Source organism: Plectropomus leopardus, chromosome 16 (genome assembly GCF_026936395.1).
Source record: "Plectropomus leopardus strain MGB_pleo_1.0 chromosome 16, ASM2693639v1, whole genome shotgun sequence".
NCBI classification, from domain to species: Eukaryota; Metazoa; Chordata; class Actinopteri; order Perciformes; family Serranidae; genus Plectropomus; species Plectropomus leopardus.
In genome coordinates this window covers 24,078,855-24,102,071 of record NC_142191.1, presented here as the reverse complement: position 1 = coordinate 24,102,071, position 23,217 = coordinate 24,078,855, and the positions used below count along the sequence as shown (strand labels likewise).

Below are 23,217 nucleotides of genomic sequence, written 5' to 3'. Positions count from 1 at the left end.
ACCCACAATAGACCCAGGGGGAGGTATCTTTTCTGCAGTATATTTCACATAGAATTTGAATACATCATCTGAAAGCTGTAAACCTCAAGATTAAGTTAAGTTCAGCTGTGTTTCAAACTTTATAGTATAAATCTGTAATGAACATGTTTTGGTTTGGAGCTTATTCAAACTTATGAAGTTCAGAGTGTATAGAAACTTGGAACTTATGATGAAGGTATATGGTGGCCAATTATGCTTAATTAAGTCACATCAGTTGAGTAGCAATTTTTGGGCTGATAACATTGGTTGCATGGATTTTGTGCTAACTTAAACATTTTTTTTAATTACTGGAGAATTAATCAAAATGGCCAAAAATCTCTCTAAAATCCCACATTAGGACACCAAGACCTTGAGGAACACCACAGAAAATCCATGTAGTGATTTGGTATCAAAAAAGTATAACATTTGGAGATTTCTGTGAGAATTTCATTTTTTCAGGGATCGGATGGTGAACACTTCTGTTCTGGAAACTGCGACAAATAGTGATGTTTAAAAAATGGTCTCACTACAATGAAATGACCACCATGAGGTCTATCATTACACATACATTAAATTGGGCTCACTGAATTCATAAGAGTCTTGGCTTTCCAATTTTAAGCAAATGCAAGACTTTTTAAGGACCCCAGTATGTAGAAATCTTCAAATACATAGGCAAAAATAACATATTTGTACTGCATGCAAAAAAAACTGCATGTTCATTGGATGAGACGAACATAGAGCGGGCACGTCTGTAAAGGGGAGACTTGTGGGTGGACTAGTTTTAGTCAAAATTATAGTTTTTTTATTTATTAGGTGGATAACAGTGAGTTGATAATTTTTTAGAAGGGCACTTCTGCCCCTGATATTGGTATAGCTATGACACTGAGAAATGAAAAGAAGCCATTGCCTTATTTTTCCTTTTCATTTTGTTTGCAGTTGGCAGTGGAGTGTATGACAGAGGAGGAGGTTATGGCTCTGTACATCAGCAGAGCTCAGGAACTGGAGAGAGATGAAAAATTCAAGGAGGCTGAGAGGTAAATGGAGATTTATTTATAGTAATTTGTCACATCATCAAGTGCTGGAAGCAAGACAATTGAGTGAGGCGAAGTAACACAACTATGTTTACAGCGAGAGAAAAGATAATCAAAACTGCATATAACTGTCAGGAGATGGAAATTTCAGAACCTGTCTTGACTTTGCTGTCTGACTTCTTAATATGTCTGTTAATTTATTATATCTGTATGAAGTATTTTGATATGCACACATAAAAAACACTCAGCACTCTCTCTCTCTGTGTGTGTGTGTGTGTGTGTGTGTGTGTGTGTGTGTGTGTGTGTGTGTGTGTGTGTGTGTGTGTGGGTGTGTGTGTGTGTGTGTGTGTGTGTGTGTGTAGGCTGTTTGCCACCGTGAAGCAATCTGACCTTGCCATAACCATGTACAAGAAGAACCGGATGTTTGATGATGTTATTCGCCTGGTGGCCAAACATCACCCCGACTTGCTGACAGAGACCCACCTGCACCTCGCCAAGGTACAGCACACTGATCAACACTACAGCAGGAACTGGCAGATAATGGAGTTTCAACGCAATTCTTGACAGCAACAACTGATGCTAAAATCCCCCAAATTCAAGACAATCATTATTTTGATTTGCCCCCCTGAGTCTATTGGTAAAAAATGACTGGGAGCAGTTAGCTTAATGTTTTTCACCACCGTCTGAAAAATATGATGAATTTAGCGTTGTGGACTTACAGCGGCCTGTGCAGCTGTGTAGAAGTTACCCTAGCTTGTAGCCGTCTTTGTGTCTGTCACTTCTTTACATTCATACTGCTTTGTGGCTAAATAGCTATGAAGGAAGTTGATCTCCTTATTCTTAATCCTGGCCGCAAGGTTTTGATTGGTTAACTTGCTTTAACAGATTTGCACAAAAATTAGGCGATATCTTCGAAATGTCGATAAAACACATTTGCAAGATGACTGCATTTCCACTGTGCGATGTTATGCGACTTCTCCTCTCGGGATAACATTTCAAGAAGCATGGTGATGGATGTTCAAAACATCAGCAGCTTTATTCTCTATTGCAGCCGGCGTACTAGCCGTCATCAGTGCCTTAGAAATGCACTGGCCGTCATTATTTCCAATCGAAGGTGACGTAGGCGTGTTATGGGAGAAATAATAGAAAGGCAAGCTCCTGATACGTGGGAGCGGCCTCGGATGAGGGATTTCTGGGAGGTGATAATCCACGATTTCATGGAGTTATGCGATGCAGTAACTCCTCCTGCAGTGCCTGCTGCCTCATGCCCAAGAGAGCCAGTTCCTAAGGTCGATAGCGATAGCATCATGTGACCAATGAAAGCAAAAAAAGTGTTTCTGTTGCAGTTTTTCAAAATAAGGCTTTTTCAAATCGCCTGAAATACCACCTCACAATACCATCAAACTTTTTTTGTGATAAATTGGAGTTTTTTTAAATTGATGTGTTTCCATCAATCATATTTTGTATTTGCAGCTTCAATTTGTGCAATTTGAGGGTTAATGGAAACTCGCCAGAAGAGTTCATCGACAAAACATCAACATGAGCAAATTTTTGTAGCTCTCATAAGATTAATTGAAAAGTGGCAGAAGGACTGTGTGTGATGTTTTTTTTCTTCTATGGTGTCATTACTGCACAGCTCAGCATCCTCATCAACAATATTCAGACAACAATAGATGAAGTTTCCCATTTGAAAAAGGTCCTAGTTCTGGCAACCTTACAACTTAATCAAGATTTTTTTTATATTACCATTCTCTATTTCTTATGTAACGATAGACAAATGAGTGCGTCCACAGTTTTGTGGTTTTCCAATTATCTTGTGAGAATTGTCCAGCAGTGCTTCAAACTTTAATAGTAATTATGAATGTCCCTAACTAAGAATTTTGCCCTGGATTCTGAAGTTTTGAAGTCTGTGAATCAAGAATTGTTTTTTGCACACATTCAGCCCACACACATAACTTAGTTGCAGCCTAGTATGGTGGTGGAAAAGGTAATCGAAACTCTCTTAAGTGGAAAAAGCAATATGGTAGTGTAGAAAAATTTGCGGCAAATAAAAGTCCCACATTCTTAATATTTACTAAAGTAAAAGAACAAAACTATTAGCATAAAAAAGTACTTAAAGTACCAAAGGCAGCTCACTGTGCAGAATGGCAAAATCTTATATTATGGGATTATATCTATTGATGTATTTATGTGTAACCATATTTATTTTGTAGCTCGTAAAGATGAAGCAGTTTTTGACTACTTTATATATGTATGTATGGAAGCCCTGAAAGGCAAGTTTAAAAAAAAAAACAACCAGTGATCCATTTTTTAGGTCTGATCTAAATCATTTGCTCTCCTGTGTGGGGCTGTACCCAAATCAGAATTATGTCAGTCAAATCAGATTTGGCCGTTAAAAATGCAAATATTCCAAAATTTGTGTTGTTTTTTTTGTTTTGTCTTTTATATAAAGTTTTCAGATTTGAACAGGCTCAGCTGGACGTTCAGTGTGACAGTGGTATTCATGTGATATAATAAACAAACTAACGGCTAACAACAGATTGCAATTGCACAACATTTTTTGCATTAAGCAAAAGCCAGTGACTGTGTCATATTAAGATGCCATGAGCTGTAAATTCACCACTTCTCTGGAGAAAAGAGAAGGTAATGCTATCTCAGAGTCTCACAGTGCAGAGTGTCTCTTCCTCTGTGTTACTGCATTGCGTCTGCTGCAGCTTTTACCAAAGAGTAATGTGACAGTCAAGAGCACTCACTCCGCAGCAAAGTTTGGAGACCAAAACGTCCCCAGAAATACACTGCACAACACAGCGACTAGTGTAAAAAGTTTTAAAAAATCTCAGTAGATTGATGATTCAAATCTCTGACTTGTTGGGGTAAGCCTTAGTCCTGTGTTTATAACTTAAGAATATGTGAAAATCCTTTTTTTCAGGGTAGTCTTTCTAATAAAAGTTTTGGCAGGATAATTTTTTTTCATTGAGATAGTGGATCACTATTATTTATTTATTTTTTTTCCGTACATACGTCTATTGTAATAATACCGCCATTTTTTGATCACCATTTTTTGTTGACTGTATTTTTTGTATTAATCTCAATCTTTAAAGTAAATATATACTATAGCGGTCGGTTAAATGTCATGGAGTAGAAAGTACAACATTGGCAGTATTGGTATAATGTAGCATAAAATGGTACCTTAGGTGATGTCATTGGTGTGTGCACAGTGAGAGGTGTTTGACTTCGACCACATACACTGCGATGACACAGAGCTGGTGGAAAATCTCCCTTTAAGTACAGTACTTGAGTAAATGTACTTAGTTACATTCCAGCACTGACCTTTAAGTTGTGTCTAGATACAGGCGCTCTGAGACTTTAAGTCCCTATTAAGTTCCAGATAGTTTCAGCAAAGATTCACAAGAAATCCAACAGAGTTTCATCATCAAGAGGCTTTATTTGCTTTTGTCAGCAGTTTTCCTTTCTGCTGTGTCACACTCTGAGAAAAAGTACAGCTGAGGAGACCTGAATTGTATTCATCAGCATTATTATCACGATTACATCCATGTTTTTTAATCTCTTTTCTCGATTCGTCGATTGTCAGCGCTGGGTCATTGCTGTTTCGTGAGGCCTCCCTCTACCTGATGTATGTTTTGTTGATAGTATTGGTGTAAATGTTTCTTGTAGGAGTTGGAGGCTGAATCCAGGTTCTCTGAGGCAGAGTACCACTTCATGGAGGCTGAAGAGTGGAAAGCTGCAGTCCACATGTACAGAGCCAGCAATATGTGGGAGGATGCATACAGGGTACGTACGGACACATTTGTGCTGTTGGCTCGCTATCTCATCCTATCTCATCTTATCTCAGCTTACCTCATCTCATCTCATAACACACCGTATTACAGGTTTATTAAGGTTTATTAACCCTTTGAAACCTGGGGTGACATCAGTTTTCTAGTGTTGCTTTCACACACCTGTCTCAAGTACTTAAACCTTTGAAGCCTAAACAAAATGGTGCATTGTTTTCCAAAATATGGAGAAAGGACAGTTAGAAACTTGATAAGAAATGTTCCACAAATTGCAGTTAGTAGAAAATTAGAAATAAGTTGATGCAGAAAATTATTTTCAAAAAACTAAGGGAAAATGTCCGGGGGAAAAAAAGAAGAAAAAAGCTAGAGAAAAAATTATTTCTGATTATCATAGTTACATATTTGAAATAAGGTTATGGAATTATTATAATAATTTAAGCACTTTCCCTAGGCCATTTTCTTTCATTCAAAACATTCTTTCTTTCAAAACATTAATTTTGTTTATTTAATAATAATAATAATAATAATAATAATAGTAATGATAATAATCATTTCTATTTTTCAGTTAATTTTCTTTTATTTTTTACTAATTTCTTGTTATTTTTTGGGTAATATCTTCTTTTGTTGCTTACTGCCTTTTTTCCATGTTTTTCAAAGAAATCAAGCCAATTTTCTGCCGTTTCAAAGGGTTAATTTATTTATTAATAACTTGCAATTCCTCCTTTTGGCACCCATGATGGAAGTGGAAGCTGCTAAATAAACACATAATGAGTGACAATATAGTAAAAAACAGTTGTATTTATATAAAATGTCCTTACAGGAGACAGAATTCCTGGCAAATACTGTTAATTAACAAACACTTGATGTTGTTCTTTTTGCTGTATATAACTACATTATAGTGTACTGGAAAAATTTAGGGTTTACTGAGAGGTTGGGCTTCATGGGTGCAGCATTATTACAAGAGTGTGTTCTCTGTCGACAGTGTTTATTGCTTCTGTTGGTTTGGGAGCACAGTGCAACTTAATAGCTTCTATCAAATGTTTTTTCTGTGGGATGATGTGTAGTAGGAGTGTTAGGGAGCCACAGGACTCCTATATTTACACATATACTTGTACATGCATGTTTCAGGTGGCTAAGAGCCACGGAGGTGCTGGTGCCCAGAAGCAGGTGGCCTACCTGTGGGCTCGGAGCCTGGGAGGAGAGGCGGCCGTCAAGCTGCTCAACAAGTTCGGCCTCTTGGAACATGCCATCGAGTTTGCTTCAAATAACTTGTGAGCTGCACCACAAAACTTACACGGACAACAAACACCTATTTGAGTCATTTTAATTACTCACATCGTCAGTCAAACAATGATTTTAGAGTTTTTTATCAGTTCTACTGGACTCAATAATGATTTTCATTTTCAGGTCATAGTCCCTAAAAGTATGAACTACTGTTAAGTATGTGGGAAAAATACTGTTTATCAAGTGTGTATTGTAGCTGATAGCTGCAGCAGAATGTGTTCCCTTAGCGTATCCGCCTGCTGGTTTTAATAAGCTCATGCTAAGTGTTTTTCCAAATGACTTTTTTTATCCCACAGACAGTTATTGTATTGTTAAACTCGATTTGTTTTTTTACTCTTTATTTACTCCCCAGCTCCTTTGACTTTGCCTTTGAATTGGCTCGTCTTTCGTGTAAGGAAAAGATTCCTGATATCCACTTAAAACACGCCATGTACCTGGAAGACGAGGTAAATCTGTCACAGTCCTGCTGCTTACAGTAACATACCTGCTGTCCATACTGTACCTCCGTATGATAACCCACTGTGTGTTTATTTAAATCTCACCTCAACACACCACGTCATCTTCAAAAACACAGAATCTCTTTGTGTTTGAGTGTAGGTGTGTTATTGTTGTGTGTTATTGTGTTATGTTCCTTCATGTTATTAATGTGATGCTGAATAGTTTAATGACTAAAAATGCATCCTGTTTTGATTGTTATATTTCTTTTAGTAAAATCTGAATTACAGAGGGCTAACATGTGTAAGACAAATGTAGCTGTGGAACTACAGTGTTTTTCCTTTGAAATAGAAGTACAAGTACACAGTAAGTCATACACTGTTGAAATGCATGTTTTTTCAACTTTTCCTCATTATTTTGGGGAATAATGAGTAAGAATAGCAACATGATTTAATTTAGATTTTTCATTTTCAACAAAGTTAGTAACAGCTCAGCATACCTCTGTTGTCATAAATTCTTTAAATCTGATCATTTGCTGATAATCATTGTTTACTGAATTTCTGCACATGCTCCCTGTTATTAAGTATGGTTAAGACCAGTGGTTTCCAAAGCAGATTATATAAAAACTGCATCATTTTCCTGACATACTCTGAGGATTTTTTTCATATGACTCTTTGCCTAAATAGTGGTTAATGTTTTTTTTTATGTTTTGAATATTTTTTTCTTTCAATCGTCCATAATTTACATGCTTATTTTTTAAAAATATTCTGTGGTTTCTTCTCTGGATGCTCATTCATTGTTCTATTAGCTATTTGGTGGTTTTAACTGCATCCGACTTTAATGCAAAACAAGGCTGTTTAGCAGAAAGAAAAGGCTCTGTTAATAAAGCGTGTGTTCAGGTCTTCATCGTACCTCGTATCCTGTGAGATATTTTTAACATTTTTTTAAGTTTATGTTAACCTGTCCCCTGGTTAAAGCTTCATATATGCGCCGTTGATTACCGCCAATGCTCCGGAAGCCAATAAATGTTATTCGGGACAGCCCTACTAGACTGCATGTCATGTACAATATGTTGTGTTTATCCTGATATCCTGTCACTGTTTCATCTTCCAGGGAAAGTTTCCTGAGGCTGAGGTTGAGTTCATCAAAGCAGGAAAACCCAAAGAAGCTGTGTGCATGTGAGTATATTTAGCTCAGTGTTACTGTCAGCTCATCAGCAGTTTTTCGCATTAGGAGGAGATTTATGTCTACGTGCAGATCAGAAGTGGAACATTACTTAGTACATTTACCACGTAATTAAAATACAAAAGTTAAGGTACATTTTAGAAGGAAATACCAAACTTTTCATGTTCCATTTCCACACTTTTTTTAACTGCTTCTGAAAACTTCTGGGTATTTTTATATTGTTTTATGAGCATGTGTGTGTGTGTGTGTGTGTGAACTGCTCTAGGTATGTCCACAACAAGGACTGGGCCAGTGCGCAGCGGGTGGCTGAGGGCCACGATCCAGAGAGTGTGTCTGAGATCCTGGTCGGCCAAGCCAACTTCTGCTTTGAACAGAAAGATTTCCAGAAGGCTGAAGCCTTCCTGTTACGAGCCCAGAGACCTGAACTCGCTGTTCAATATTACAAGGTAACTATAAGAGCCAAAGTGGCTTCAGAATAAAACAAGAAAAAAAGTTACAAAACTTTCAAAGCAGAAATTATTTCTTAACTTTACAGAGGAGATTTGTCTAAAATTGCTGATTGAACAGTGCATGTTTAATCAAACTCATAGACTTTAACTGTCTGCCTGATGGTCAGTTCTTTAATGTATTCTAAATTTGTATTTATCAGGGTGCAGACATGTGGAGTGATGCCATGCGTATCTGTAAAGAGTATCTCCCCAACAAGCTATCCATGCTTCAAGAGGAGTATGAGAGGGAGACCTCCAAAAAGGGGATCAGGTAAACAAGTATTTTACTGCTGAAAATATGTTTTTTTTAATAAAACTAGGCTTCCTATGCTGTAAAGAGAAATGGAAGTTGGTGCTACATGACCAGAGAAAACAAAGAAAAAGGGCTTTAATATTAACTTTTGCTTAAGAGACAGATAACCTACAATGATCAGAATGGACTGCGCCAGTCTGGACCAATAAACACTGTCACTGGTGGGTGACATAATGGAAGCTTGTCCATTTAAAAACAGAAACAATATGGCGATCTCAAATTACACTCAACAGTGCACTAATATATGTTTCTGAAAAGATTTATAGTGAAAAGCAGAATTTTGGTTTATATTTGATTGGCTTTGCTTAGTTTTTCCATTTTATCCAAGTATTTTCAGCCTCTACGGTGCCAACTTCCTGTTCACAAACTCTGGCATTACAGCTCGGCAGTGCCTAACAGAATCTTGGTTTATATTGGATTAGCACTGCCTGGTTTGCCCTTTGATTGGCATGATCCATGTTTGAGAGAAAGAGAGAGGCAGGTCTCTCTATTGATCCGCTGTGTGTGCTAAAATATGCTTATAAAGACTTTTAGGTGATAACTGAGATATACAGTTACAGAATCATAGTTTAAATTTGATCATCACTGATAAGTTTTACAGTTAGATACAGGGAGTTTGGTCTGAGTTTAAGAGAAAAGGGTCTGTTCTCTCTCTTGATCCGCTTTTATACTCTGTGTTTGTGGTGGCGGGCATACAAGTATGCCAAGGTCTGTAGTTCGAGCGATGGAACCGTTGAAAATCTGCCAGATGATGCTATTTGAGCTTAGAGATGAGCAGAGAGATCTAGGAAGTGGTAAGTTTCAGGGAAGTTTACCACAGTACTTTTACACATACTACCTATATTGCTATGATACAAAGCTGATTGAAGTATCCCTTTAAGACAAAAAAAACCCCAGATCAACAGGCCTCTTTTTTTGTATTGGTCATTTTCTTCATTGTATTCAAGAGAGCCTTAAAATTGTGTTTTAATTGATCTTTTCTTTTTTTCATTCCCATGTAACTCAGTGGTTAGTTACAACAGTGGCAACAGCGTGTCGAAAGCCTCGTTAACTTGACTCATAATTAGAGATCAGAGATTTGGTATATGTGGAGCATCATTTTAAGAAATTGTATTAGATTTTGTTGACCTGTTATGTTGTTAAAAAATCCCTTTAAAGCCAGCGGGAAACCACTATGAACATTTCACAGGCTCTCCCCATTCACCCACCAGTATAATCTATGCACAAAGAGTCAGTTTGATGCTTTATTAAAACACAGCTCATGTATTATCCCAAATTGAAAGTACCAACAAGAAATAGCTCGTTAGCGGGCAGACTGGCAGCACGCAGCTCTTATCCTCCTCCCACCGCTTCTCCCTCTTTAATGACTTGTGGGAGAAAACATCAAAAGTTACCAATGGAGACGAGTGAGGAAGTGAGGGTTAAACACTGAATTATTCCTGCAGAGTTTACAGCTCAGACTCCAGATAAGTCCACACGTTCCTGTTTCTTATAGGCATCTGCAGACCAGCACCACCATAATAGATGCACGCAACTTTAATCTTAGAGGAAAGTGAGGCGATGAAAAAGACAAAGATGAAAACCCCGAAAGAAGGGGAGAAATAAATAGCATTGGTGATTAAAGATGTGTACATGAAACTAATTCTGCCCCTTAAATTGTTTGCACATAGTAATATCTCTTCTTTATCATCTTAAATTTTCTTCATGTTTCTTAATTTCTTGCAAGTTGCACTCTTCAAGCTTGGATTTACAAGACTGTGTTTCACTTTATGCCGATATGAATGAAATTTAAGTTAAAACAAGATGACATTTTGTTGCTTACTGGCCAAGATATCCAGAAGTCTGTCAATGAGCCTCAAATGAAATGCATTTGTTTGTGTTTTATATGTGACTCTGTGTGTTTGTTTGGTGTTTCAGGGGAGTGGAGGGCCTGCTGGAACAGGCCAGAGAGTGGGAGCAGTCGGGTGAACACTCCCGGGCCGTGGAGTGTTACCTGAAGGTGAAAGACGACTCCAATACTGCCCTGATGGAAAAGTGCTGGATGAAGGTAAAAGACAGATTTACAAGGTCCAGTGAGCACATATGCAGTTCATTTTATTACTTAATAGGGCTGAGTATGAATCTCAACCTCGGGGCTGTCTCTGGAGATGCTGCTCGATCTCCTCCCAGTGAGGTGGTCTGTGGCAAGGCTCTAGATAATGTGAGCTACATGAACGTGAACTCAAAGCTGCAGCTGTGGGCTTCTGGCTGCGGTTAGCAGAAGGCTAAATTATTAGCAACATTTTCTTTCCATGTCTAAAACACTATGTTGATATATATTCATAGTCATATTTGGTTTCTTTGCTCATTTCAGACTTTTTCTTATAAAAAGAAAAGTTAGAACTGGAGAAATTTTGTCATTTTTGTTTGATTACTGCAATGAGTTTTGAGAATTATATAATCAGTTTGTAAGTAAGTTGTTTAATCAGACAAAAAAATGATAAACAAAAAAAGAAAATTGATTTGGTTTGGAAATGGTTTTGACCTGCTAATTGGACAAAGCAAATATTTTAAATCTTTAATTATTTTTTAAAAAAATATAAAAGCTGGATCTGGAGAGTGTCACTTTTCTTATTTATTTATTTTTTTAATAAAACAACTTAAACTGATTATTTTATCTAATTTTAAAATTAGTTTCACTTGTTTGATCAGCCAACAATTTGAACACTTTCCTTCAGTTCCAGCTTGCTTCCAGCTTTCTTGTTTTTTTTCTTTTTTCTTTTTTCTTTTACATGGTTCAGTTTTTCTACTGCTGATTGGACAAAACAGGAGATTTAAAAGTGTCAGATTCTGGTCACAATTTCAGATAAGACGGTCTTTAAAAGAGCAGTCCACTTCAAAATGAAAGTTGTTGTCACCTACTGACACAAATGTACATTTAATTGATAAATAAAAAAAGATAATTGAGAAATTAATCGTCACTGAAAATAACAACTCTATTAAATAAATTACAAGAATGGCTTTTTGTAATGTAAAAAAAATGTTGCCATGGTACTGTAAAAACCTTTCTTTCTAAAATGTGTACTGTAAAAATGTATACTTTTATCACTAACTGCCTAAAGAATCAGAGTAAGAAAGGGTTTGTTTGTGGTAGCTGTGCTACACATTCACAATTCTCTCGACATTTTATAACCCATTATGATATGGGATCAAATTAATAATTTTAATTTGTTCTGTCTCTGGAAATGACAGTTTTCAGAAACTTTTAATCTTCATACCGTGTGTGTTTCCAGGCAGCAGAATTGTCCATCAAGTTCCTCAGTGGAGATCGAGCGGTTGAGGTGATCCAGGTGGTCGGACCACGACTTGCACAGCTGAGGAAGTATAGCGCTGTGAGTGAACACACACACACACACACACACACACACACACACACACTATAAAAGTTGACCTTGTTTGAACCTTTTAAATAAAAAGAACTTGAATGCATCGCTACAAACATGGTTTTATGCAACAGTTTCAGCAATTTTCCCATCTTTTCTCCTGTTGTGTTGTTTGTGCTCTCTTGTTGAAGGCTGCTGATCTCTACCTTAATATGAACCTTATCAAAGAGGCGATCGATGTCTTTATCGAGGGCGAAGAGTGGAATAAAGCCAAGAGAGTCGCCAAGGAGATGGAGCCGAGGTTTAAAGACACAGACACGTTCACACATACAGTGCATTATATTTAGGGCTGAGGATGGTAAATTTATTTGCTGTATCTTATCACTCCGATGTCTTTGGCAGGTATGAGGACTATGTGGACCAGAAATACAAAGAGCACCTTAAGAACCAAGGCAAAGTTGACTCTGTACGTACATTTACACACTGTTACACACTGGATTTAACATGATTTAATGAAATATAGTGATATTATCAATCTAATGCTGTAAGTTTGGGCCTGATTGGGGAAAAAAAGCCACCATCAGCAAAATATGAGACATCCTTTAATCACTCAAACTGATGTGGCCTGGAAGAATCAGTGGAAGTAAATCATCATATTGCATTGGAAATTAATCAATCTATGAATGAAAGAAAAAAAAAATCACTCATTTCATCCCTGTTGTAAAATCGGTCCAAGGTTGCCACAGAAAAAGAAGTTCCTTGTGTACTTTTTACTGAGATTTACAGGGTGTCTGGTTGTTAAAATCCCCACAAAGCATTTCATTACGATTCGAAGGTTTTTGAAGCTGCCATTTAGTAAAAGTTGCAAAGTTACAGTTCACTTTGAACAAAGAACAAGAGAGGAAATATTGCTTTGACGAGTTTCAGGTTGTCGTTTGTGAACCAAAAAAGCTGGGTTTTTTTACTGTGTGTGTTTTGTAGCTGGTGGGTGTGGATGTCATGGCAGCGCTGGACATGTATGCAGAAAGAGGCCAATGGGAGAAATGTCTGGATACAGCATCTAAACAGGTACTGAACACACAACACAATCAACCATCCTCTGCTGTTTATTTTATAAAAGGTATAACCTGTTAAACGTGAAGTTTAGAATACGGACAAGATGTTTATTTAAAATAAATAAGTATTGCTTACTAAAACCTCCCATTAATAGTGAAGTAAAATCAAGTAGCAACCTCCGAGGCTGAAAAATGAATCCAACACTCAAGTGCCAAAAACTGCACTCAAATAAACACTTGAGGCTGACTCATAGATCAACCTTATCCCCGTAGACACCTTCTGTATGTTAGAATGCCCAACTTTACAGCTGAAATAAACATGTTTATAGCCTGGTACAAAAAAAAAAACAACGCTCATGACAATTGTATGGGGATGAATTTTTATGTAACTCACCTGTTATATATAATTAAGGTGCCATTAGTTGTGTGGCTACCACAGCAATAATGTCGGTTAGGTAACTATCGTGTGACCCCAGATTCATAGATGTAGCTACCGTGTATTTTCAGTTCATGAAAGTTAATTGTAACGTTTTAGTTGCCTAATAAGAGTCTTGTTCAGCATTTAGCTTTAGTAAAAGACACTCTAATGAGTCAGATGTTCAGTCATTCTGGTGAGTACATTTGGTTTCAATGGTTTTACACCTGTTTTTGCCATCAAAAAATTAGCATTAGCTTTATCACAATTAACCATGGACTGTCTGTCAATGTACTAATGTACTGTACTAACCAACCTTGCACCTAGCATCAGGGTTAGCACCATTCTCTTGTTCAAATATGATCGATTCTCATCACTTCTGGCTCCAGAAATTTAACAGTACAAATGCCAATTTTGAGGTTTCAAAATGGGAGTCCAGCATGTCCCCAGAAACAGCGTTAGACTTTGAGACTAATTTGACATAATTAAAATTACAACTTTTGGGGGTTCGTCACGTGATGCCATTGGGCCAAACATAGACTTTTCCCCAGAGACTTACATTGTGAAAGAGACGTCTTGTTCTACCATCGGGATTTGATCCATTACGTCCAATAACATTTGGAAAGTCTAGAAATGCCACAAGATTAAATAATTTTATAATCATTCAGGTTAGCGGAGGGCTAAACCACAAGTTAGCTGCTCAGCCAGCAAAAGTCTCTAGTGTGCTTGCTGTAGGGGCTCTATGATGCGAAAGATGTGGGTAATTTTACACCCAATAGGTGTAATTTTTTTGGCTTTTATGCACCACTGAGCAATATTCACAGGAATTAATGGGGCTCTGCCTCCAACGATTTATCCAGTTCTCTTTATACATCCATGAATTCCACAATCCAGTGGGTGATGTCACAGTACCTACGTCCATTATTTTTTGCAGCCTTTGAGTCTTTGAGTAAAACTGCATGTATGGAAAGTTTCCCTGAATAGAAACAACATAAAACGATGTCAGCAGTAGATGTCAGTGTTCATAATCATCCCTGTTGTGTGTCTTTGTCAGAACTTTAAGATCCTCCATAAGTACGTCGCTCTCTACGCCACACACCTCATCAAGGAGGAAGACGCTACGAAGGCTCTGCAGCTCTACATACAGCACGGAGCGCCACCCAACCCTCAGGTAGTGTACACACAACTTTAACCCTTTGAAACCTGAACAAGTGATTCCTTTCAAGAACATGAGAACAAGCAAATGAGTGACTTTACTAGAAATTACCCAAAATATTGGAAAGAAATTAGATAAAATTATAAGGAAATTTCCTGAAAATCCCTCATAAAAGAAGATATATTTAAAGAACAAACAAACAAGGAAATGACCTGAAAATAAACCCTAAAAAATAGATGTCTTTTCTATTAAATAATTTTAAAAGCATAATTATTGTAATTATAGATACAGATTTTTTTGAACTCTTCCTAGTTTTTTTTCTGTTAATTTTTTAATACTTTTCTCTCTCTCTTCTTTCAGGTCATTTTTCTTGTCTTTCTTTTACTAATTTTTTGCAACTTATCTGACATTTCTTGCCAAGTTGCTCATTGGCTTTTTTCCATGTTTTCAAAATAAAGTAAACCAACTGCTCAGAAGATTAAATGCTTATGAAAGACATGTGAATGCAACACAAGAAAACTGAGGTTGATCCAAGTTTCAAAGGGTTAACTCCTTATTACTTGGAAACTGCTTACACTCAGTTTCTTGCAAACACAAGCGCATATATGTCAGCCTACTGTCCAAAATGCCATGAAAGATGTTAAGGTTTAAATAGTACGGAGTGTGGTATTACCTTTTTAGTTTAACTTAGACAACATTTATCTTTGCCTAAAGTTATTGATTCATCTCGTTATGTGAGGACCTGTTGATTGTAAAAAATAAAGCCAGCCATGAACCAGTCTTGTCTGGTGAAGTGGGGCAAGAAAAAACATTTGATTGTGTTTCTGGAAGCAAATCTTCTTTAACTTATTCATGGGAGTCACATCCATACCAAGAAATGTTGGTCATCTCTTGTTTAACGGCCGGTTTTCATTATATTTGTTTAAAATATCCAACTAATTAATTACACCTTCTTTTACTCATAGAACTTCAACATCTACAAGCGCCTGTTCCTCGACCTGATTAATCTTCCAGACACCGACGGACCGGAGTCTTACAGGATGTGGGCCGACCTCCGCGACTTCCTGCTACAGCTGGTAAATCACAACAGCATCTAGTAATGTAGAGTGTAAATCAAAATGTGTTCACTCCTGCAATTCTTTAATACAGTTTAATGAAAATTTTTTGAAGATATTCCGCAACCATTGGACTAACTGTAAGTCCACTTTTTGTGATTGCCTGTGTCGTGTGTGTGTGATGTCAGTGCGAGAACATGTCCAGGTCGGCCGAGGCGAACTCTCCGGCTCATGAAGACTTTGAGCAGATGTTGCTGATTGCTCACTACTACGCGACGCGATCAGCTGCAAAGGGAGCCGAGCAGCTGGTACACGAAACACAGAAACACTCACCTTATATCGACCTTTTAGCTGAATTTACTTGCCTATGTATTAGATAGGTGTCAGTTCAGTTTTTATTAAATTCTTTTCTTAAATTCTTATCTATTATCTCTGATCTTAAAAGTTGGCTTTCCTTCTTGTTTTTTGTATTTCTCTTTGGTTTGTTCTTTGTGTACATGGTCACATGCTGTGAGGAATAATGAATCTGACCACCAGGTTCAACATTGACTGGTACATTTTATAACAACAATGAGTCATAAAATCATTAACATAGTAAAAGAAATAACACCAGGCAATGCCTTTATGTTGTACTGTTCCAAAACAAACTCAAAACTCTCCACTTTATCCTCCACAGCCAGCAGTGACAGCTGAGAAGTTGGACTTTTTATTTCTAATTTTCAAATCAAACCATCTTTTCCTCTGCTGTGCATTTTCAGGTCAGTCTTGCAGCCAAGCTGTCGGTGTCTCTGCTGCGTCACACTGAGCTCGTTCCTACAGACAAGGCTTTCTACGAGGCTGGCCTGGCCTGCAGGGTGAGTCTGCCACTGAGAGGAAGATTCTTCTCAGTGTTTAGATCAGATTTTTGGAGTCTATTTACATTAAATGATACAAAATGCTCCTTTCAGTTCAGTTTTATTTTTGGTCATGGCCTCAAGATGTTCTTCCTACTGTGTTTTTTTACTTTCTGAAATTTTAATTATTATACTTGTTTTTCTTTTGTTTTTCTTTTTTACCTGGCAGGACGTCGGCTGGGAGAACATGGCCTTTGTCTTCCTCAATCACTTCCTGGATCTGTGTGACGTGAGTAAACTATCACAACTCAACTGTAAGACAACGAGACTAGCTCAAAATGTAGTATTTGGTTGCACTGTGTTTTGTCAATGTGCAAAACTGTAGCCAAATACAGCAGTGGCAGTGGTAGTATCAGTGTGAATTAATGTATATTAAATGGGTTTTTTTTTCAATTTTCAGCAGTGGTCTCAGTAATCATTGTGTCAAAAAAATGATAGAAATTCAGAAGAACAAAACTTGCCAGTCATGATGTTTGATTTGAAAGAGAACTTAAATTGATGAAAATGACACTCGGTAAGTGAAAAAAAAATGGTGGAGATACAAACCCTAGCCACCCCAATAATACTGTATATCATATGAAGTAAAAGATCCAGTATTTTATGGTCAGTAAGAATAATTACTGATTGGATGATTTCTGTCTCCAGGCGATTGATGAGGGAACGCTGGATGGTCTGGACCACTCCGACTTTTTGGACACCGACATTCCCTATGAGGTTCCGGTTCCCACCAAACTCTGTGTCACTGTAAGACATCCTTCCGTCAAACGCACACCTAAACATCCCACCAGACACTATGTGGTCCTTCGGTGCAAAGACACGGTTGGCAGATTTAGTTCAATATACAGAAAATAGTTCCCATATGAAACGGATCACAGTAAGGTCTGTAGTTTATTTTGAGTAACTGTGCCATGATTTATGAAAATAGACATTGCTGTTGAGTGTTTCAAATGTATCTTTTTCAGCACCAGAAGCCACTCACCGTAGTTATATGTTGGCGAGAATGCAGACGACTTTACAGCCGATATCTCCAACACTTGGCAACTCAACCTGAAGTCGTTCATTTAGCAAAAATGCAAACATTTTTTATTTTAGCTTCTTACATGGGGATTTGCAGCTTTTTTTTGCTTTTTTTTTACCATGGTAAATTACATATCATTGTCGTTGGGCCAAATCTCACATCTCCACATTTCACTTTTTCACTCTTTTTCTTTGTTATAAATGAATTCTATTGGTCGCTCTCTATGTCGATCAGTTGGTTTTACCATTTCCCAACCACTGAAATGAATATAACAAAGTTTGTGACTAAACCTCCTATCTCCATTGGATCCTTTTAAAAACACTGTTTTCTAATTCCTGAAAAACAGCAATTTTGGAGATAGGAGGTTTGTGCCCAACAGCAGCGATATCATCTGATATCTTTGTATTTTTGGACTCCTGGGTGGACAATTTTGAAAAAAATTAGAAATCATTGAACCGATTAATTGAGTTCCTCATTACAATGGTTTCAAACTCAATTCCTGATCGCATTTAAAAGAGTCATAGCTAACTGAATCATCTAAACATTGAATTTTGTTCCTCTGTTTTCTGTGTGTTACAGGACGCCCAGCGGGAGCAGATCCGTGATTGGGTGCTAATGGTGTCCATGAACAACCGGTTGGAGCAGGTTCTTCCACGTGATGAGAGAAACTCGTACGAAGCCTCGCTTGTGGCTGTGAATACTGGCCTCCGCTCTCTGCCCTGTGTCCTCACGGGTAACACACACACACAATCACACACACAAAAACACAAGCACAGACATAGACTCATATTGAATTCAAAGAGTGAAAAGAGTTCAGATACAAAATGGGAAAGTTCATTTGCGAACACAGATAAAAGCCATTCTTAAAACAAACACCCCATTGGATTGATTTTCCCTTTGAGTGCACAATAAAAACATGATTTAGGAAAATGAGATGTCTTTTTAACAACAACCCAACGCAAGTTTGATTGGTATTCCTGGGATGGCAAACAAAACAAACATGATTTAGGAAAATATATAAAAACAGGGATCTGTTTTTGCAAACGAACCCTTCAAATATAAAGTTTTTTGTAAGAAAAATAACAAAACTAAATAAATAAATAAAAACATAGAAAATATATTAAACAAAAGGCTCCATTTACAAAAATACTGGTAAACTTCAAAACTTTTCCCTGGTTATCTTGCTAGAATTTTAATTGTTTTCCTGTTGATGAATATAGTCACACTCTGATTTGTCTGTTTAGTTATCTAGACTTCTTCTCTAAACAAGCATATCTCAAAACACTTTATTTTTACTCTTTTTTTCTTTGCTGGATGTGCTTTTATTTTGAAAATCTTTATTGAAGTCTGTGTTCATAGGCGAGACAGTTTGTTTCATTTCGAATTTGAAATAGATATAAACTGATATGATATAAAATAAACTTTTACCAGCAGCAGCATATATCATCGTTCATATTTATATATATATATATACATATATATATATATATATCAGCTGCTTGTGTTGATTTCCCAGTTTGCTGCTTGAATATAGGTGTGTGCGCGCACACACACACACACACACACACACACACACACACACACACACACACACACACACACACACACAGAGTCACCATGCAGTGTTCCTGCCTCCAGGCTACCCTGTGCTGAGGGATAAGATCGAGTTCTCGTCCGTGGGGAAAGCCGCCAACAAGAAAGACTGGAACAAGTTCCTCGTGGCCATAAAGGTGAGAACAGACAGAGAACCCCATAAAATATATATAAGTATTTAGGTATATTTACTCAAATACTGTACTTGCAATAGGTACAAATTTGAGGTACTTACACTTCATTGCCTTTTCTTTTCACACCACTTTGTCTGTCTACACCACTTAATTTCAGAGGGAAGTCATCATGTTTTTTACATGCTTTTGGGGAAAGAGAAAGAATCAATAGAAAATTATCAAATAACAAGGGGAGAAAAGAAATGTATGTTAATAATTATGTATTTAGAATTAGGCTCCAGGAAAAAAAGGCACTTTTTTCAGGGCATTTCCCTTTTTTGTTTCCCTCATTTTGGGTCATTTCTGGTGAAGTTGCTCATTACCTTCATGTTTTTGAAAAAAAAAGCCCTTTTTGTTCAGATTTTAAAGTGTTAAACAAGAGCAGCGGAATCCAAGATGTCTTATTGGTATCGTGTGCTTTTTCAGTATGGTTTAATGACAGAAGACCTTTGGTAACACTATTATACTCTCTCTCTCACACACACACACACACACACACACACACACACACACACACACACACACACAGAGGAAGTTGTCTGACATCTCACTTACAAAAGCCAAACTCATTTCACTGAGTTTCATCATCTCTCTCAACATCAGTGATTTAATGTGACTCAGCAGTCAACTAATCGCAGCATCATTATCTTTGGTCTACACAAAACACACACACACCTACGCACACATACCTTTATGCCTTCAGCCTGCTGCAGTAACGGATTATGTTGAATCTGTTTCATGATTGGTCGTTGTTTATGTCCATCTTCCTCTGCAGACCACTCACAGTCCCGAGTGTCAGGACGTCCTCAAGTTCATCAGCCAGTGGTGTGGTGGCCTGCCGGCCTCTGGGTTCTCCTTCCACTAACACACACACACGTGCGTTTGCTATTTTCCATTTTGTTCCACTCTTCCATCTATGGCTGCAAGATTTGAAACAGTTCATCCATTTATCCAGGCTCTTTTGCCTCTCTTCTTCTTCTTTCCCTTCTCCATTGCCCTGTCATTCCTGTGCCGTGTCGTTTGAAAATTCTTTATTTTTTACTAGCCACCAAATTTATGTTTATTTATTCCACTTTTTATTTATATTTGCTGTAAACTTTCATGGTTGTTACAATACTATTTCAAAGCCCTCTCTGGACTTTCAGGCGTGTAATCCTGTGAAAAATTCCTTTTTTTCATTTTCAAGTAATTATTTTTTTCCTAAAAAGAGTCACATTTTAATCAGTTTTATTTAAATTAAAACTATTAGAATCAGCCTTACTGTAAACTCACATTTCGGACAATAAACCCACACAAAGTTGTTGAAATATTAGCCTGGACCTGACCTTAATCCCTCAGTACTTTCTGATTGAGAAAATCTGTTTTAGTTAATGAGCTCTCAGCCCGGAGCCCAGAGCTTCCTGCTGAAGATTTGAATCTTTAAAAACAGGTCACAAACAGCAGAATATGTATTTCGCTGTGGCCAGAGACATTGTGTTTCCCAGTGGTCTGTCCGTTCTATTCTCGTGAACGCAACATCACAAGAATGCTTTGAGGGATTTTTTCAAATTTGGCACAAATGTTTGAGTGGACTAAAGGATGAACTGATTAGATTTCGTTGATCAAAGGTCACGGTCACTGTGACCTTGCATCAGTCACATTCTCGTGAGCATGGTATCTCAAGAACACCATGGGGGAATTTCTTCAAATTTGGCACAAACTTCCACTTTGAGCTGAGGATAAACTGATTGGAAATTGTCTGTCAAAGGTCAAGGTCAGTGTGACCTTGTCCATCGTGAGCATGGTATCTCAGGAACACCTTGAGAGAATTTCTTTAAATTTGGCACAAACATACACGCTGACTAAAGAATTAACTGTTTTGATTCTGGTGTTCGAAGCGCAAAGGTTCATTGTGACCTCACAAAACATATTTTTGGCCATAACTCAAAAATTTATATGAATTTCACACAGATGTCTAACAGGAAAAAGACTATGAAGTAATGGCATTTTTTGGCATTTATGGCATTTTGCCCTCTTTTAAACTGTGCTGTTGTATTGATCTGATGGGGGGAAGATGACAGACATGAACGTAAACCGTAAGTGCAACTTGACTTGATTTGCTGAGGACAACCGCTAGTTGGTTATTCAAGGTGGTCACTGTCGTTTTTATCAAACGTTACTAAAACAAGCGGAAAAGAAGGTATTTGTTGGGGACTATTTTCAGTGGTGGATTAATCCACATTTTGTGCTCTAGTGAGTATTTGAGGCAGTGGGATGGTGTTTGTGGGACTAAGGCAAGAGTTAACTCCAGTGTGTGTGTGTGTGTGTGTGTGTGTGTGTGTGTGTGTGTGTGTGTGTGTGTGTGTGTGTGTGTGTGTGTGTGTGTGTGTGTGTTTGTGTGTGTATTCATGGTAATGAAGGAACATTTCACCCAGTGCATCAGTGTGGCGCATTGATGTGTTTGGTTTTTTTTAAATAGTTTTTGGACAACAATGGAGCGTTTTTTCTGCATCATCTATATGAGGATGACGGGAAACATGAACCTCCCACTAACTTCCTGTGCTTTCACTTTATTTTTGTCCTCTGGCTGGTCAGTTTATCCTGAGCCGTGGCCATGGAAACACATTCCTCCAATCTCATCTGACGTCTATGTTTTCTTCTCATCAGAAGACTTTCTCTCAGGGTGGCATCGCTGAAAAAATGCCAAAGGTTTCTGTCTGATTTTGACAAATTAGTCTCTACTCCAGCAGATGTTGTGATACTTTAAAGGGGTGGACTGGTACTTTAGTGGCAGTTAGAGGGACTATTTAATATCTGAAATGAGCTGTGTTCTCTCTGTTTGTTTCAGAAGCCGGTATCTCTGGCAATGCCTTTGTCGTGTGTTTGATATATATTGTATTTTGTTTAATAAAGTAAAAAGAAAATAACGTTTTAATGCATTTTCCAAGTGCTGCTTATAATTGGTTTTTAATGCGCCGATTTTGTAGTCTTTATAAAGTAATTTTGAGTCTAATTCCTTTATGTGGAGACCAGTATGTGTCAAAAGGAAAAAGTAAATCATTCCCTAAAATTTGTAATCTGTTCCTTAAATTACAAACTGTGTCCTGATATTGGGCTACTGATTTGTACATTTAGTCAATTTGTTTTCTGAAGGCCAATGAGCAAGTAGGCCACAACAAAAAGTCTGTGGGATTTTTCCATTGAATTTTAGTTACTACAGAAAATAAGCTCTGTGGCAAACAAAGGTTTATGTTAATTACACATTTTGTTTAGCAAGATAATCTTCACAAATCAATACCACTTTGATGATTTTTAAGCCTGAATGCAATCATCAGAAGTAAAAAGCTAACATTAGGCCAGAAACAAACACTGCAGTCGCGTTTTCACCGCTGCGAGGCTGTGAAGCCATTTTCAGCATGATGACTTTTTGTTGTCTGATTCAGCTGTTTGTTAGCTACCGCCTTTCTAAGACACATAAAAGCTTTACAGTTCACAGTGGGGTATTTACTGATATATTTTATGTTGTAGTGCAAACTTTGAAAATCTTTTAAGCTAGACCTTATTTAAGGCTTTTAACCAAAAATTCATTCAGAAAAACCTTTTAGACAAGGGAGAGCTGAAACACTAACTGTCTTGCTGGTTTTAGGACTTATTCACGTGCTCTATTTGGTTATAAGTATTGTACAAATTCACATTTTCAACTTCTGATGACTCTTCATGAGGTCAGGCTCCCCTCAGCTTTACAGTGAGATTCAACTCATTGTTTAGCTGTCAGGCTGCAACTTCACTCTTCTTGTTCACTGTCACTGCTCTCATATACCCCCTTTTCACCAATATTAGCATGTGTACACAGGTTTTCATACAAGGGTAAAGCCGCCAAATGTAGGCAATAGACTCCTTTTCCATTGCCAGTAGAGCGGAGCTGTGTACACGACCATTGAAAACTTTATGCTGGTTCCTTCCCTTTTAT

At 37.5% G+C, this 23,217-nt stretch overlaps 1 protein-coding gene across 1 annotated transcript in view; it reads left to right on the top strand.

Annotated features, from left to right (window-relative positions):
* ift172 (intraflagellar transport 172) overlaps nucleotides 1-22,174 on the top strand; it is a 51,928-nt gene extending 29,754 nt beyond the window's left edge. Inside the window, exons 27-48 of the mRNA XM_042504048.2 lie at nucleotides 955-1,052; nucleotides 1,412-1,547; nucleotides 4,725-4,841; nucleotides 5,972-6,114; nucleotides 6,480-6,573; nucleotides 7,676-7,740; nucleotides 8,013-8,193; nucleotides 8,397-8,506; nucleotides 10,466-10,595; nucleotides 11,821-11,919; nucleotides 12,102-12,211; nucleotides 12,313-12,376; nucleotides 12,892-12,978; nucleotides 14,435-14,551; nucleotides 15,502-15,612; nucleotides 15,780-15,899; nucleotides 16,350-16,445; nucleotides 16,654-16,713; nucleotides 17,130-17,228; nucleotides 18,082-18,235; nucleotides 19,141-19,232; nucleotides 20,044-22,174. Of these exons, the coding sequence (XP_042359982.2) occupies nucleotides 955-1,052; nucleotides 1,412-1,547; nucleotides 4,725-4,841; nucleotides 5,972-6,114; nucleotides 6,480-6,573; nucleotides 7,676-7,740; nucleotides 8,013-8,193; nucleotides 8,397-8,506; nucleotides 10,466-10,595; nucleotides 11,821-11,919; nucleotides 12,102-12,211; nucleotides 12,313-12,376; nucleotides 12,892-12,978; nucleotides 14,435-14,551; nucleotides 15,502-15,612; nucleotides 15,780-15,899; nucleotides 16,350-16,445; nucleotides 16,654-16,713; nucleotides 17,130-17,228; nucleotides 18,082-18,235; nucleotides 19,141-19,232; nucleotides 20,044-20,133 (2,373 nt within the window). The 3' untranslated portion in view covers nucleotides 20,134-22,174. The remainder of the gene's footprint in view (nucleotides 1-954; nucleotides 1,053-1,411; nucleotides 1,548-4,724; nucleotides 4,842-5,971; nucleotides 6,115-6,479; nucleotides 6,574-7,675; nucleotides 7,741-8,012; nucleotides 8,194-8,396; nucleotides 8,507-10,465; nucleotides 10,596-11,820; nucleotides 11,920-12,101; nucleotides 12,212-12,312; nucleotides 12,377-12,891; nucleotides 12,979-14,434; nucleotides 14,552-15,501; nucleotides 15,613-15,779; nucleotides 15,900-16,349; nucleotides 16,446-16,653; nucleotides 16,714-17,129; nucleotides 17,229-18,081; nucleotides 18,236-19,140; nucleotides 19,233-20,043) is intronic.
* The last annotated feature ends 1,043 nt before the right edge of the window (nucleotides 22,175-23,217 follow it).